The sequence below is a fragment of the Dermacentor variabilis genome, unplaced genomic scaffold, assembly GCF_050947875.1.
Source record: "Dermacentor variabilis isolate Ectoservices unplaced genomic scaffold, ASM5094787v1 scaffold_16, whole genome shotgun sequence".
NCBI classification, from domain to species: domain Eukaryota; kingdom Metazoa; phylum Arthropoda; class Arachnida; order Ixodida; family Ixodidae; genus Dermacentor; species Dermacentor variabilis.
In genome coordinates this window covers 5,661,821-5,679,445 of record NW_027460324.1, presented here as the reverse complement: position 1 = coordinate 5,679,445, position 17,625 = coordinate 5,661,821, and the positions used below count along the sequence as shown (strand labels likewise).

The window sequence follows — 17,625 nt, the reverse complement described above, 5'->3', positions numbered from 1 at the left end:
CAAGTTTAGCCATTTAAGACATGTTAATGAAAGTGGCCGGCACAACATCGATGGGCCAGAAATACATTTTCAGTGTTTTAATATAGATTGACAATAGCCTGCACATGCAGATGAATATAACGCACCAAGGCCTTGTTACTGACCTTCTGTAATTAAACTAATTGCACATCTTCTTAACAAACAGCAGCATGAGGCACATATGGAAAGCCTGTGGCAACTGAGGGAGCAGATTGCCCACAAGAAGTGCGAGGTTTCCGTAAGTCCAGCAGCAGTGCCTTGAACAGGAGCATCGGTCGCACGAGATCACCCAGCACCTGCTTCAACTGCTGCTGGCTGCACTACAGTGCAGCCCACTTATAACGATACCACATATAACGATATATTGGTTATAACGATGAGTTGACTTCAGAGTATCAACTTAAGCATTCGGACTATGAGAAAAAACAACATATATAATATTTTATTCACCACATATCGAATATAACAAGTGAAATTCTACCTTTTGGGCAGCATTAGCGTTTTCCATGCAGGATAATCAAGAAATTTGCTTTGCTAAGTTTCCCTTAATTGAGACGAGGTGAAAATTTTGCCTAGCGAGTTCGTACTGCCACCATTACCGTGCAGCACGTCCCTCTGGCGCGCCGATTGTGAAAGCCACAGAGAGCATCGCAACTTGGTGCCAGCTGCTTCGCGTCTGCGTTGCCGGCGAGTGTCCAGAGCAAAAAAAGAAAACAAATAAACAAACAAAAACCTAGAAACGAATAGTGCCTGTGCTCCCTTTTTACAATCTTTCTCTCTCCCTCAGCGAGCACAGAAATGCGCCACGGAAGCAGCGGTAGGTGCCCCGACAAAGTGCGAAGCTGTGTCGCTTGAGATGAAGCTGCAAATTTTGCAAGAGTCACAGTACCAGCTCGCACAGTCAATGATATTGACGATTCTGAAAACCATAAGTGCTACGTTCATGAATGCTAGAACCAGTGGCCTTGCCGGTGAATGAAAACGGCGGGATTTGTGCGCCCGGCCGAAAACCCCCATGTGTGAAACCAACACATTGGCAGCTGCTGACATTACCGAACTCTGGGAGCACGTTGCTATTGGCGCATCGATGGAGGAGTTTCTGAGTGCAGATAGCGCTGCCTCGTTCTGCTCTGCTGGCGCGATGGTTGTCGCGACAGATGGCGGCGTCGTGCGACGGAGGCGACAAGATTGACAGTGGCCCATCTTTGAAACCGATCACAATGTTCACGCAAAGTGCACTGTATAGAGTCCCTCACTGATTTCATGCACACTAAATTATAGTCGCACTGTTCAAGCACCCGCTGGACGCAATCAACGCACACCGCAGTTGTGAACCTGAAACCTCTGCAAAAAACAAGCGCAGAATTTGACTATTTCAGCGTGCCTAACGCTTCACATGCTGTTTAGAGGTATAAATAAACCTTTCATTTTTCACAGCCTTCTTTATACAACGTCAATTTTTTTTATCGTAGGTGGAAAACTTGGTTTCGGAGCTATGAAGGTATATTCGGCAGCTTTCTTTTAAAATTTTTTTTGTGGCAGTCGAGATATAACAATCAGATTTTTCGTTCTTGATATTGTTATAAGTGGACTGCACTATAGCCCATGGTGGCAGCCGAGCCCCTCACCCCTCTCAGGCCCCGCATGATAATTAAAGGAAGCATAGGCAGGAAATTTCCCACCATTTTTTTATTAACTTAAAATTTGTTGATGTAGTAATGATGATATTGTTACAGGAAGAAAAGATGCTTGACAATACATGACATATACAATGGGCAGAAGACAGCTATACGATATGGAGCTCGTGCGCACGACTATCGGCGATCGTCGTCTTCGTCCGTCCTCTCATCATCGTTTGCTCCTGCAGCGCCTTGTAGCAATATGAAAGCCAAATATTGCTAGTTTGTAAGAAATAATTGCTTAAGTCACCCTTTAATGCAACCACAAGTAGCATAGCCAATGCAGCATGAATTTTTGCTCTAAGTTATACTTCAGCAATAAGAGCGTCCACACCATCAGGCTCACCTGCACAAGTGCCAGTAAGCCTGGCGGTGCGGGCATCTGACTGTGGCACTGAAATTTCGAGGTGCGTAGTCTTTGCCATGTCAATTTAAGCACGAGGTAACATTATTGCAATTATCCTACAATTTCATATTGTCTTGTCAAATGGTGACAATCGGTTGTTGAATCGCGGAGGAATTCGGACCTTAATTTAATGTTGGAAGCAGCCTATGAACACACACAAGAAAAGTGATTAAAATTCCTTGCCTATGCTCCTTCATTTCATTTGTAATGTGTATATTATGTTTGTTTGTTACATTTTTCATGAGTTTTTTGTAGCGGCATACAGAGCTTGAATGTCTCTTTCTTTTCTTGGACAACTGTTTCATTGCCACATGTTTTTTTTTTTCATTCTGTCATCTTTGACAAGTTGTAATCTATTGTATGTTTAGCCCTTGTGGTGTAGTTTGTGTGCAATATTTATGCAGCAGTTTCTATTAGTGAATGTGAAAGTATGATGTTATGGCTCTTTTTGCAGTATGTAACTCCATGACAGCATGTTCCTTTCATATGTAGTGATGTACCTATATAGTTCTGTTGGTGCGTGATGATTTATGCAACTGTACATTTTTTTTCTGGTGCATTTTAAGCTGATTGCTATTTCTGTGTACTCGTGCAGTGCACAACAGTTTTCTCAAACAATGCCTGCCATTACCTGTGATATTGTACGACACCTGTGAATATTTCAGACGCAAGCACAAGATGGCACGATATTTATTTCAATGTGTGTGTGTGATATGTCTCAACTATTGCAGTACTCACGATTATCACATTTCTTTAATGTAGAGACTGTCGCACATGATGTATACATAAACAAGTGTTACTGTAAGAAAGGTCTGTATACCCGCCGTGGTTGCTCAGTGGCTATGGTGTTGGGATGCTGAGCACGAGGACGCGGGATCGAATCCCGGTCACGGCGGCCGCATTTCGATGGGGGCGAAATGCGAAAACACCCGTGTACTTAGATTTAGGTTGCACGTTAAAGAACCCCAAGTGGTCAAAATTTCCGGAGGCCTCCACTACGGCGTGCCTCATAATCAGAAAGTGGTTTTGGCACGTAAAACCCCATAATTAAAAAGAAAGGTCTGTATGTTGAAGGTCCAAATAATACAGCAAGGTGCAGTTTTCCTCTAGTGCTTTTATTTACATGTCGCTACTACATTTGTAGTGCTACATTTGGTACACAGGGCATCTGTGTGACGACAGCAGCAACAAGCAAATCATGGCAGACGCTTTGAAAATGCACTTATTTTTAGCTTGCTTTCAATCTTATATGTCATCACTAAAGATACTGGAAGAAAGGTGGTTAACCGAGGGGCCCAATATTTATTGATCATATCATGAGAAGCCAACAAACAAACACACCAAGGAAAACATCAAGGAAATTGTACTTACTAACTGAATTAAAGAAATGATAAATTAATGGCAATGAAAGTGGATGAAAAAACAACTAGCTGCAGGTGGGGAATAATCCCACGTCTTTGTATTACGCGTGCACATGCGTAATGCGAAGACGAGGGATTGTTCCCCACCTGCAGAAAGTTTTTTCATCCACTTTCACTGCCATTAATTTATCTCTTTAATTCAATAACCGTATTTACTCAATTCTAAAGCGCCCTCGATTGTAATTTTCATGACCAAAAAGAAAATGAGTACAATACCGCACACCTCGTGCTTTCATATAGAAATACTATTTTCTCTCATTGGAAAAACATATACATTCCCAGTACACTAAAGTTGCGATGAATAAAAACACAAATGGCGTACCTTGCCACCAAGGTGTTTACTGCGCCGATACGACTCGCGTGGGGCAATAGATATCACTCGTCTTCGCTATCAGACAACTCCTTATCACTATCAACAGACCAAAGCATTTCATCCTCGGTGCCGTCCATGGCATTCGACATCCCACACACTTTTTAAAGGCCTTGTTGACCATGGCATACGAGATCGTGCACCATGCATCTTTCACCCATCCAGCAAAGTCCTGCAGCGAGGCACACTTCATTTTATTGGCGGGCATGAATTCGTGGCAGCCACTGACAAGCCATTTGGTGTAGAGCACCCGAATTGCATCTTTCACTGGCTTGTTCAAGCAAACATCGAGCGGCTGGAGCTGCGATGTCATGCCGCCGGGTATCACGACAAGGTCGGTGTTGCATGCAGCCAGCTTGTCCTTGATGCGCTGGTCAAGGTGGCACCTGAACACGTTGAGCACAAGCATCCCACACAGACCCAAACCGTCGCCGGGTCTCTTCCGGCAATCACTATCAATCCAGTCAGCGACCAAGTTCGTGGTCATCCAACCTTTTTCACTTGCGTGCACAATCACGCCACTCAGAAACACGATTCCTTTCGGGAACTTCTTCCGTCTGAAGATACAAGGGCAGCTTGTGCCCATCCGCAGTGCAACAAAGCATTGCGGTGACTAGTTTTTTTCGTGGCTGGAAGACAAAATGCGTACTTGCTTTGCACCCTTCTTTTAAATGGTTGTGGTGGCAGGCATGTCAAAGCAGAGCAGTGTCTGATCGGCATTTCCAAACTGTCCGAAGTGGTAGCCGTTTCGATGGTGCAACTTCAAAACGTACTGCTGAAAACTGTGCAATTTCTCTTCATATTCTTCGGGCAATTTTTGGCATATCTCTGTCCGCCTTCGAAGAGAAGCCTTTTCTTTTCATAAAATTTGATAGCCAGCACCTGCTTGCTTTGAACCTGAAGCAAGCCCTTTCCACATTAGCCCTTTCTGTAGGGCTAACTGCATCGCCTGTACTTTGAGCAGATCGGTCGTCACAGGCCGCTGTGCCGCTCACTGCTCTTGCACGCATTCCGCGAGCAGCTCTTCTATTTTGGCAAAGCGGCCCTGCTTCGGTCCATTGAAACTCTTCCTTGTTGCTTTGCTGCTGAAAATATTCTCCTTCTCCGTTTGCGATAGTCCCGCATGCAAGTTTCGGGAACACCGAAACGCCGTATGTTATACGATGCCTCGGGGAACACCGAGCAGCACAGCAATCAGCCCTTCAATCAGAAGATTTCCCGTCCGTGGAGACCAAGCACCGGTCCCGGTCCTGCTCCCTCTCCAGACCGAGGGCGGGTGGTTCCAGATTAAGATCTACATCGACTCCAGGAGCCAGACATATCTCAGAAAATGTGAGCTTCGCGGAAGCCCTGACGGGCATCTCGCGAGAGGATCACGTAAAATCCCTCTCCCCCCCTCCCCCACTGCCTAAACCCAACACAGACATCGAACACCTTAAGAAAGAAAGTGCAGTTATGAGTGATTTAATCCAAAGGCTTACCCAGGAGGTTCACAGCCTCAAACAACCCCAGAACCCTTTAGCAACACCCAACCCAAAGAACTCTCAAGACCAGCCCCAAAAAAGCAAGCCCTCCAAGAAGGAGCTCAGGGCCAAGTATGCTTCGAAGTCAAGGACATGCTTGTAACACTCCAAAGCACGGTAGAAAGTTTACACAATTCTCTAATTGCCCTTATGCACAGAGTCACCCCCATGGAAGCCAATATTCAAACCCTTTTCACATAAACCACTTCCACCGTTCAAGCCGTAGACATCGACACAACACGAACCGTCGCTGCCACCCTGCCACCTGTGGCATCCCCTATCCTTCATCATGGCCCACACTCGCGATGACACGTTCTGGCAGTAGAACTGCTGAGGCTACCTTCTCCGTTAACACCTCCGTACTACTTCATGTCAACCCGACATAATCTTACTCCAGGAAACGCACAACACTCTGGCCAACCTTCCCGGATATCAACCTTTCACTACGAACAACGCTCCACACAGTCTCCACACTCGTTAGAAAAAGATTTACCGCAATCGAACACAATTTCCATGATCGTTGCTTCGAACCCCTCTTTATTGAGCTCATCCCATACAGAAAACAAAAGGAAGGAACCTTTATCCTCGATATCTATAATACTCCATCTCAACGCCATAGCCAATTTCTAGCCCTCTTCAAAAAGGTCCTGAACATCGCAGGCGACTTCAATCTCCCGCACACAGGATGGGGTTACAGACACAGCTCTGCTGCAGGTCATAACTTATGGCAAGACTCCCATTACTGACCCAGCTTTCCCCACTCGCCTCGGCACTTCCACTGAACGAGACACGACACCAGACCTCACTTTCACCAAAAACACAAACAATGCCCATTGGCGCAACACCCAACACAACCTCGAGAGTGATCACTCTATCATCGAAATTACTCTCCCACACCTAACAGCCGTTATGGTAAGAACAAGGGACTTTACTTGGATGGACTGGGATGTGTTCCATAAGTACCGTGTAACAGCAACAATGGACACACACATTACCGACATAGAATCATGGTCATGTGATCTACAGTCTGATACTAAATCGGCCACCCGCACTATCCCAACAGCGCATGGACAGCAGACTCGCCCACCTTATCGAGGCCAAAACATCCATCCTCTCTAGATGGAAGGGACAACGGCTCAATAGAAGACTCAGACGCAAGGTCACACTTCTCAACAAGGAAACTGAAGCACACTGCTGCGTTCTAAGTCAACAGCAATGGACAAAGCTCTATAACTCTCTATACGGGCAACTCCACCACCCTCGCTTGTGGAAAACCCTCAAACATTTGCTTGATAGCACTACCACCCGCTCATATCAACAAGCTTTTATTCACAGAAAGCAAGACGCATGGTCAGGACCATGTTAAGAATACCTTATGTCAAAAATATATCCCATCTGGGCCTACTCACCCTCACGGGCCATACATGGGGACCCAACCCTGCCCTTGATGAAGATTTCAGTGTGGCAGAGATTCATGCTGCCCTGCACAAGCTGAACAGCAGTTCGGTGCCAGGCCCAAATGGTGTCACGAATAAAACATAACAAATGTAGATGACTCCTCAGTGAAACAATTCACTGAATACATCAACAGCTACTGGAGCCAAGGATCCATTCCTCCGACATGGAAAACGGACAAAGTAATTCTCATCCCCCCAACCCGGTAAGCCGTCTAGCCTCGCCAATCTCCGACCCATCTCGCTAACTACATGTGTAGGCAAGGTCATGGAGCACGCACTCCTAACCCGTGTAAACACTCACCTCGAAGACACATCTGATTACCCCTACTCGATAATTGGCTTTAGGGAGCATCTTTTCACCCAAGACGCTATGTTCCTACTTCAGCATCAAATCCTAGATGGTAAATCCTGTCACATGAAGGCGATCTTGGGCCTCGACCTCAAGCGCGCCTTCGATACCATCAGGCACTCCACCATCCTAGAACGCATCTCCTTGCTCAACCTTGGAGAACGCACTTACAACTACGCAAAAGACTTTCTATCCAATCGGAAGGCCTTCCTCTCGGTCGGAGACATTCGATCAGAGGAACTCTCGCTCGGCAGCATGGGCACACCGCAAGGCTCTGTCATTTCCCCAATACTGTTTAATCTGGTTATGCTTGGATTAGCACAGGAACTACAAGAACTCAACAGCACTGAACACACTATATACGCCGACGACATTACAAGCTGGGCTGCAAAGGGCAGTGATGGCCAAATCGAAACTGCCCTACAAGATGCCTATGACGTCGTAGAAAATTACCTTCAAGGCACGAGACTCCGTTGTTCCCCTGAAAAGTCGGAGCTTCTCCTATACTGTCCCCCACTCCGTGGATGCCCCCCATGGGGTTCCATGAATAAACGCCAATATGAGGAAATCGAACTTCACCTGAGAGATGGGAGACCCATACCCATCCCTAGCATCCGCGTTCTTGGTATGACCATAGAAGCCAATGGAGCCAATCCTATGGCTTATCTCCAAGATCCTTCAACAGACCACTAATACATACAGACTGCTGAAACGAGTGACCAACCGACGAGGGGGTATGAAGGAAGAAAGCCTCATCTGCCTTGTCCAATCTTTTATCATCTGACACATTACTTACGTTGTGCCCTTTCTGAACTTGTACAAAGCTGAAAATACTCAACTGGACATCATCATCAGAGGAGCCTATAAACAGGCCTTAGGACTACCAACCACACCACCATGGAACTTCTACCACAATTAGGTATCCACAACACCCTAGACGAGTTCATCGAAGCGCAATGTCAATCCCAACTCACGGAAACGGGCCGCAGCATTCTAACAAAGCTTCATATCACCTATACCCACCAACATGGAGACAAACACCCAATACCATGCGACATTCAGCAATGGATACACGCCGACCCTATTCACAAAAACATGCACTCAGACCACAACAAAGAACGCAGAAAGGCACGAGCTACCTCCCTCATCAAAGCTTATGCCAACAGTGTAGGCGTCACCTTTGTCGACGCAGCTGAATACCAAGATGGACGTTGCTCTGCATCGTCGCTTTGCAGCATCGTTACCCAAAATGCCGAGATGGCCGAGGAAGTGGTCATTGCCCTGGCCACTCTTGACCCAGCCTGTCACACCATACTGAGCAATTCTCGCACAGCAATCAACTAAATCAAGGGTTGTATTTCTCAACAATCACTCCGTATCTTACAACAAGCCCCACATTCATCTGAAAATCAAATCACTCTTGTCTGGATCCCAGCACACGCTGGCGCTGTCCACCTGCACCTCACCAACCTCAATGAGATTACACACTCCGTAGCACGAGGACTAGTCAACCATGCAGGAGACTGAGCAGGTGCACCCACAGGACGCGACCGCCTTACAAGAAACAACGACCTTGTGAAGTCATTTTACCTCAAAAGAAGAACCTTCACCCTTCACCGCAAGTTAAACAGAGCACAGGCAACCACCCTTCGCCTGTTACAGACCAATACATACCCCTCCCTCACACGCTATCACATCATATACCCTGACATCTGCAAAGCTCAATCAGCAACACTCCCCCACATGCTATGGGAGTGCAAACATCAATGCCCAGACCTTAATCCTGTGACCCTCTCGTCGACATGGCATGCCGCCCTGCGCAGCTCCCATCTCGACGACTAACTCTGACCAACAGCAGGCCTACAAGGCTGCAAAGAAGCAATACCTCGATGTCCCATCGTGGGAGGCCTAGGCCCAGCCAACTGAACTGCTGGTTCTCGTTAAAGTTCACTCTCTCTCTCTCTCCAAACGCCAGTGTTCCGGTCCGATTTCCGTCCGTCTCCGTGCACATGATAACTTTCCTTTTAAATGTGGCACCATGGTGGAATCGGCATGTCTTCACAGTTGACGCTTCCATGCTGATTGAATAAACGCAGAAAACGGGAAGACAGGCAGTAGGTTGCACATACAACACGGAGGTATGCACATGGAGGAAGCTATGGCAGCTAGGCTAGAAGCGCATACGAGGCGGCCATTTTTTTAATGCTGATGACAATATGGTAATGCGGATTTAGGGTCGTACTTGATTCTAATGCGCATGCAATTTTGGACCCGTTTTATTGGAAAAAAAAGGTGCTCGTTAGATTCAAGTAAATATAGTAGCAAGTATAATTTCCCCTATGTTTTCCTTGGTGTCTTTGTTTGTTGGCTTATCATGATATCACTAAAGCTACTGTTTCACTTACTATAAATGTAGGCTTTACATAACCCTTCACTACACAACGTTAACATTTCTCAACAAATCACTTATGCTTCGCATTACATAGACATCAACTACAATTGAGTATGGGAAATGTGTCAGCAACTTCACAGCATTAAATGAACAATGCAATTATTTGGCATCTGTTAGACCACCACATCTTACTGACACTACAACTGTGTGTATGCACCCAGCAATGCTCGCACTGCTGTTGGCATCGCAGCTGCCGCCGCACACTCCTCAAGTAATGCATGTGCTGCGCATGGGTTGTGCCGAACATGCCAATAGCAGTACTATCTCGAACAGCCCGCCCTCTGAAATAGGGGCAGAACGTGTGGAATGGGGTCGCCGTTACCGTCGAGCTCACTACTACTGCTTCTGCTGCTGTCGTCATCACTGTCATCGTCCGATTCTATGTCGCCCTCAGAAAGGCAAAGGTTGGGCAACACAGCACATCCTGCGACAATGTTGGCCGCACGTTCCAGCTCGTAGAGGAGGGTGCGGTATCGCTGAAGACAGCGGAAACGACTTTTTAAGAGCCCGATGCACCTCTCTACCATGGAACACATGGAAGTATGTGCTGTGCTGTACTGCCCTCGGCTGTCTGCATTGGAGGATGGCCGGGAACTGGGGTCAGTAGCCACGGCTCTAAGGGGTAGCCACTGTCACCTGCACAAAGATGGAAATAATACATTGAGTACTCCTCTGAGGAGAGGCAAGTTGGCAACTGAGGAAAGCTACATTATCATTCAACAGAGGTTGTGAGTCCCATGTAAAAGCATGAGTTGAGCATGTCCGTACCCAACACAAACTGTTAACCAATTTACAAGTGCACTACTCGGTGCCTGCCAGAAGCAGAAGAAATCAACACTTGTTGGTGCTATCAATGACACAGTAGAAGCACTAATGCATGTTCATTTCTTCTGCTTCTGGTAGTCACTGGGTGCAGTAGTACAGTAAAACCTCGTTAAACCGTACCCACTTAAACAGCAGTTCCGTTTTAAAAGTGGTAAAGTCAAATCCCCGACTCGGCAGCCATTGAAGATGATGTGTTTTCTATACGCATAAACTGTACCAGCTTATTGCATACGTATCAGTTAACACGTAGTGTTTCCACTTTTCGTTGCGCAAACACCGCGGTGCGTCGTCTCTATCGGGCAGCCCAGTAGAACAACAAGCCTCAGAGATCAGAACAACGACCTCCAAGCACCCTGTGCATTTTTCGCGTGAAGCCGCATCAACATCAAAATCATTTCGGCGCCGTGCCGAAGAGCGTTATGGCGTCGTGCAAACAAGGAATCGTGTCATGCCGAAGCTCAGATAAAAGAGACGCCGGGTGCTCAGCATAGAAGAAAAAAACTCAGTGTCCTTCCACTTTGTGAAGAAAGATGACCAGCGAAGCTGTGTATGTGGGCCCCTTAATGGCGAAGTGCACTTCCACCAAGGGTCGGGCCGGTATTGCACTATTGGTATTGCACTATGCTGAAGCTCGGATAAAAAAGACGCCAGGTGCTCAGCATAGAAGAAAACTTAGACATTGTTCGTGCTATCGAACGTGACACAAATGAGCAGGCGCTGGCACGCGACATGGGTCTACTGTTGACTACGGTGTGTGGCATTTGGAATGCGAAGAAGTTACTTGGCAGCGCTGCTGCGACCGTGAAGAGATGTAAGCTATGAGGTTCGACTTTTCGCCATCGCTGCCTCTGTTGTTGCCGAAGTGTCGCCTAGGGAGAGTGATAAGGATGACACGGAAAGAGACAGCACGGGCAAATCAGGCCCGACAGTGGCAGAAGCTGTACGTTACGTCATCCTCATGAATGCAATCGTCACAACGAGAACAGCAGCCCGCAATGAAAAGGTGCTCCGCGACTTCTGCAATGCTACCGCGCCCATGCACGGAGGATATGCAATGCCAACAAGGAATCTGCCATGCGAGTGTTTGCCGAGAAGAGGGCTGGCTAAAAAGCTGGCTCGCAGCTTCAGTAAGTTTGAGGTCGCTGTCGCCGCTGCTAGGCTGTCGCGGCATCAAATGAAAATAACACTTTTGTCACACGAAGTAAAGAAATACTGCATGTTTTTTTCCCTTTCATCACACTCTGAGTTCCGTTTTTGACAGGTAAGTGGGCTACTATCTCATGCCATTTCGGTTAAGCAGTACTACCATTTAGGACATACTTTTTCAGAGCACCAGCCAACTATGGTTTAACGAGGTTTTTCTGTAGCATTAATATGTGTTGCTTTCGTCTGCCCCTGGCAGGCACCTGATAACATGCTTGTAACTTAAAACTTTGAACATTGCCGATAGTGGCAGTAAATGTTTTCACTTTTTTTATACTCCTAGCACTTACTCATGTGCTTGTAATTTAGTTAAAAGTTTGTGTTGGAGCGGACACAGCATTCTGTTCGCTACTGAAGCATGACTACGCTGAAATGTTCTGTCTCACCGAGGAGGTATTCCCTGGGATTCGCGATGCGCCCCGCTTGGATCCGCCGGCGCAGCCATGTTGTTCGCCAGATGAACGAATCGTGGTCCGACCCAGGTCGCATAAGGTTCATGGCCAGGATCTTCATGTCCGCGTCACAGATCTGAGGTAAAATGTGAGCAGAAAATATGCCCGTTGACAAGAGCAACGTAACTGTCAAAGAAAATACATAACAACATAAGTGTCAAAGACTTACTTACGAACATGCAGTTGAGGGCGTAGTGTCTCTTGTGGCACATGAATGCAGCCTTGCGCTCACCCTTGGGTGCGATAACGGCTATGAGGCTGCCATCCACGCATTCGATGACGCCGGGAATAACACCATGCCGAAGGAAACCCTCCTCCACGGCTGCCTTTTCCTCAGCAGTCTTCAGAAAATGGACCCACTTGTTGCGGGCTTCTGCGTTCACGACAGCCTCTGCCACTCGTCGCACGCACTCGATCACCGTCGACTGCGACACACAGACCGTCTCCTCCCGGTGGCGAAGAAGCACAGCGCACACAACACCTTCCGCTCCACCGATAGTCCTGTCGCTCGCTCCGCTTGTAGCTCCCTCGCCAGTTCCTCAGTAAACAACTGCCCTGTTTCCTTTGAGAGGCGAAAATGCTGTCGAAAATGGTCATCCGGCCTGTCAAACGCATCGTCTGACTCTCCGTGTTCATGTCGGCGACGGCGAAGTGTAGCAGCCATTTTTTATTCCTTTGGAAACGACCCTGCCTCTGGCCGTGCCAAAAATTTACACCTTATGCTCCGCATAATGAGTGCATCAACGTCACTTTGATGTTTCTGGCTTTTGCGGGTTTCTGACGTTGCGTGATTGACAGACAAAATGGGCGCGGCCCGGTCATTTTCGACCCATGGCAGCATGGTGATGGTGGCAAAAGGCGTAAAAAAAAAAGTAATAGAATTCCCACAAAATTGCACCCCAGTTTGTGTGCGGAAAGTAAATAAAGCAGTTTTTTTTTTTACTCCTGCATCTTGGAAATATCAGTTCCAGAATTTTGTTGTATACTGTGCTTTATTGAAAACATTATCTATTCAATATTTTGCAATGGGTTTAGGCTGCGGGTGCGTTTCACACTCGCCTGTCACGATGTGTGTCGCTGTGAAGTGCAATACTGCGCATGAATGACCTTGATTCTGCAATGCTGTCAGTTTAAGCTGTGCTTCGCAAATTCAGTTCGGAGTTTCTAGGCTTTATGTCCGCATGCAAGCTTTCGCCATTCCTACTAGTACATACACATACAAACTTGGTAGGTGTTCACAGTAGTTGCTGCAGCTGATCGCCCGCAAACCCAAGCTCCTCTCTGCAAGCCTGCTGCCATCAGTTCAGTTCATGAGTATGATCTCCCTTTACTTGTCTACAGGTACAAATTTATCAAGGGCGAACTTCCCATGTTGGCGTGCTGCTCAACGCCCCCGTCACCTAGGCCTAACAGCGCTGCCTTGTTGGTAGTATACGACTAAAGTTGTGGTTTCGTGTCAAGTCAACAAAATGCATCGTAGTGGCTGTAAAACACTTAGAAATTGGAGAAAGTACCTTGACAGCGAAACTGAGGGCGCAGGTGGTACGTGCAACTTAGATCGTGGTCACCATGTTTTGAAGATTGCATGCGCAGATCACTCCGAGAAATTGAATGAGCCACTATGCAACGTGCGAAATTTCAAGCGCCATTCTAATTAGCTCTGTGGAGTTGGTGGCAGTGCTACGGGGTATTTCAGATAATCAAACAGGTCTGAAAAATTAGTTGGCAACTTACCGCATTTACTCGAATGTAACGCACACGTTTTTCCCAATAAAATGGGTCAAAAAGATATTTGTGCATTTGAATTGAGTACGACCCTAAATCTGTGTTACCATATCGCCATCAGCATTTCAAAATGGCTGCCTCGTATGCGCATCGTGCCTAGCTGCCGTAGCTTCCTCCATGTGCTGTAGTATGTGTGCTTGGGTTAGTTCACCGTCCTTCTTCCAGTTTTCTGTGTTTGCTTTATCAGCATAGAAGTGCCGACTGCAAAGACATGCCGAGTGTTCACCACGATGCCACAATTAAGGGGGGACGCAGCCCTCGAAAACCGAAAAATTGCAAAAAAGTCGGTTTTTGAAAAACCATATTTTTGGGTTGTATGTCTCATAAACTACGTGTTCTGTAATTATCAGCACCTAATACAACCGCAAAGTAAAAAAAGAACGCTACTTTTGAGGCTACCATGGCCCACAAAACGCGCAAATTCCGAAATGAAGTCAAACTTCACGCACGCGCCATCTTGGTGTCGTTTTGACCGTGAATTCTTTGTCTCTGTTTTGCTGCCTCGCAAAATGGCATCGTCGGTGCGGTTGAGGCGCTATTGGCGCTTTCTCGCGATGCAATGCGGAGCGTTGATTGGCCGGAGCAGCGCGTTCAAATCCCGCGGGCTAAAGCGCGCCTGCCATTGGCTGCTGTGCGGGCGGCGGCGGCTGCTCCCTTTGATGCCGCGCTCGCAACGCTGTTGCCCCTTGCTCTGTCTGCCTCAACATGAGCTTGCGAGCTGCTCATCGCCTTGCGCTATCTTTTAGATTATTTCCTGAGTTCTTTTCTTTTCGCTACTTCTTTGCCGCACGCGATGCCGGCAAAGCCCAAGACAGTGCAGAGGTTCGGTGTGCGGGGGCGCGATATGCGCCTTGTACGAGCATCGAACTTCCGATCTTTCACAGCGAGTGCCGACTGCGTAGATGCTTTTCAGCGATGGAACTGTGCTGGTGGCTGTCACCAGTCGAAAATCCGACACATTGAGTGCGCCTGGAGCCACAAGAGTTAATTAAAAGCTCCACAGGAGCTTTCTAATAAAAAAAAAAAACACGTGTTCAACTTTAAGGCCTGTTTTTTCGGGATGGATTTTTTCGCTAGTAGTGGTGCTGGGGAAGGCGATATATCAAGAACCGCTCTTCAGATTTGCATGCCGTTTTTTTTATTCTGTTCCTGAATGACTTTGCCAGTGGGTAATAGGCTTCTTTTTTTTGAAAGCTGGTGCAGTTAATTTATAATAAGCAATTATTTTTGATGAATGTGGTCATTACTGGCGACATCAAATTCAAAGTTCTCTTTAAATTTTTTGGAAGAGAAATTAAAGAAAATGGCTCTTTAGCCCCATGGGATATCAAGGGATCATCACAGTGAATTTCAGCTTCCTACGATGTCCTGGCATTTCTCCAGGCTCTTCCTCAGTCATATACATGAACCACCTAGTTAGACCTTAATAACTCTGGAACAAATAAACACACATTCATGAAACTTTGCAGTTCCTCATAGTTCGGTGGTGTGTACGTACCCTGAAAGTTTCATCCGGATATCTTTAAAAATAAGAAAGTTCAGTCTCCAGGGTAGCCTCCCCCCTTAAAAGGAAACTGATCACGCGGGTGGAAATCGGGCCGCATCATGGGCATTCGGAGTTCCCAAAACTTGCCTGCGGGACTGGCGTAAGCAGGAGAGGCGTTCTACTCTGGTGGCTGCTGCATAGGCACGACTGCGCAGCCCCTATCTTGGAAGCGATCTGCGATGGAGACAGTCTATCATCTAGGCGCACCGTGCTGTGTTCTCGTTGCTTAGTCCACATTGAAGCAAGAGGCTGCACAAAGGTCAATTCGCTCTCTCCTGCTACGCGTGACACCATGCTTGATAATTTAGTTACTAAACGAATGTTTAAAAGTTTATACGGCCGATAAAACTACTATCCTTACTTTTCGTGTAGCCGTCTAATAATTTGCCATCGCATTCGATGCTTCGCCTTTCGGGCGAAACTGGGACTTTCTTTATTTGTCTTAACTTTAGTGCATTGGGAGTAAAGCTTTGTTTTTCTAAATGAAAGAAAGTTGTATTTTCGTATGAAATATTGAGGTGAGTGGCACTTAAAGAATTTTTCTTTTTCTTTAGTTCGTGGCAAACGGGTGCGCATTACAATCGACGGTGCATTAGAATCGTGTAAACACAGTACTTTCTTCTATATCATTGCTCCATGCCAAGACTGCAAGTTCTTGAATGTTAACCTTTCAGCATTTGTATATTTAAATGGATGCAAACATCTGGGTCACATGCTTCAATTCTTGCATATGCACAGCTGCTTGGTCTACGTGTTTTGCACATGTGCAGCCTTTGAAAAATGTTTGATTATAGCGTGTATATTTGCGACTCCGGCGACTTACATTATAAGCAGTCTACGCTGTACAATGTAAAGAAATTTTGGCCTGTGTTTCTGTACACGTAACAATATGACCAGTGGCAGCCAGGTCAAGGGTGAAATGCTCAACTGACCATGCGATCGATCTGGGTGGTGATGTCAGAGCGAGGCAAGCAACCCTCGAGGTTGTAACCCTGGGTACTGTTGCGATGCCACAAAGACGCCAAGTGGCGCGAGCCGTAGAGGGAGTCGCTCGAGCTCCAGCGCACAAATGCCTCCTCGCCATCGAAGAAGATGAACTGCAGGGTCAGGCCATCACCCTGCACACAGTGAACAGGTCGTTATGAAGCAGAAATCTACCAGACTGTGTAGGCACAGCAGTATTGTCTATGCATCGTCTCTCGACTTGGCTGACAGCTTGCACCAGCTATGTTGCGCATCCTGAATCTGTAAGCCCTGAACAAAGGCAGTTCCAGTACTGCTCTAGACTCGGCTGGTCCCGTGTCCAACTCTCTTCAACAACAACGCAGCATAACACAGCATACAGAGAGGACTCGCATGGTCTCCCTCAACAGCAAGCATTATAGTTGAGCAGTTCACTCTGTGTTGGTTCTATAGTCAAACTCACAGTTGCCAACAAACCAGGGCAGTTGCTCTACAGTGGCCTGCATTGTAATAAATTCAAAAGAACATTTTCTGTCTACAGCTGCTTCGTGTTTGATCAAGTTTTGCAGAAAAGCTGCATTTCTTGATTCATAGAATTCAATAAAACACGCAGCATATGTGCTTGCCTAGTTCATAAAGCTTTTAAAAATTGCAGGATCTAACATCTCGAAACTGCACAGTGGGCTAGGAGTGAAGCTGCGGTGGAAGGCTCCAAATTGATTTTGACCACTTGGAGTTCTTTAATGCACACCCGGCGACAAAATATTGCGGAGCATGAGATCTGAGAAAAAGCTGAATATCTCCGTAACATCACAATGAAGTCCGGTATTTGCATTTTGGGCCTCGACTAGAATATGCTACCAAAATTGTTGTATACAGTTTTAATGGCTACAGCTATCTTGAAATTTATTTATTGAAATTATCTTGAAATTTTATTCATTATAGATTACAGGTTGTAAAAACAAATAATATACAGAAGGAGGTCCCATAGTCAATGACTGTATCGGGACCTCCTGTTATTTATAAAAATGCGCTTTCTAAAGCAACGAATTGAACTACATTAAAATCATATATAAGCAAACATGGAAGAAAGTAAGTACTGGAGAATGCAAAACAAGATTACGAGTTAGTTACAAGAAATCTAACGAAGGAAATTATACAATTGCAAGGAGCAAA

The 17,625-nt window shown here is 46.4% G+C and overlaps 1 protein-coding gene across 7 annotated transcripts in view; it reads right to left on the bottom strand.

Moving 5' to 3' along the window:
* LOC142568035 (glutaminyl-peptide cyclotransferase-like) overlaps positions 1-17,625 on the bottom strand; it is a 124,377-nt gene that overhangs the window by 32,774 nt on the left and 73,978 nt on the right. For 5 of the 7 annotated variants that reach the window (XM_075678116.1, XM_075678112.1, XM_075678113.1 and 2 more), the window contains 2 exons: positions 16,419-16,604; positions 15,574-15,660 (listed from right to left, as the gene is read on the bottom strand). In XM_075678116.1, the coding sequence (XP_075534231.1) occupies positions 15,574-15,660; positions 16,419-16,604 (273 nt within the window). The remainder of the gene's footprint in view (positions 1-15,573; positions 15,661-16,418; positions 16,605-17,625) is intronic. The other 2 variants (XM_075678117.1, XM_075678115.1) reach the window with 1 other exon arrangement.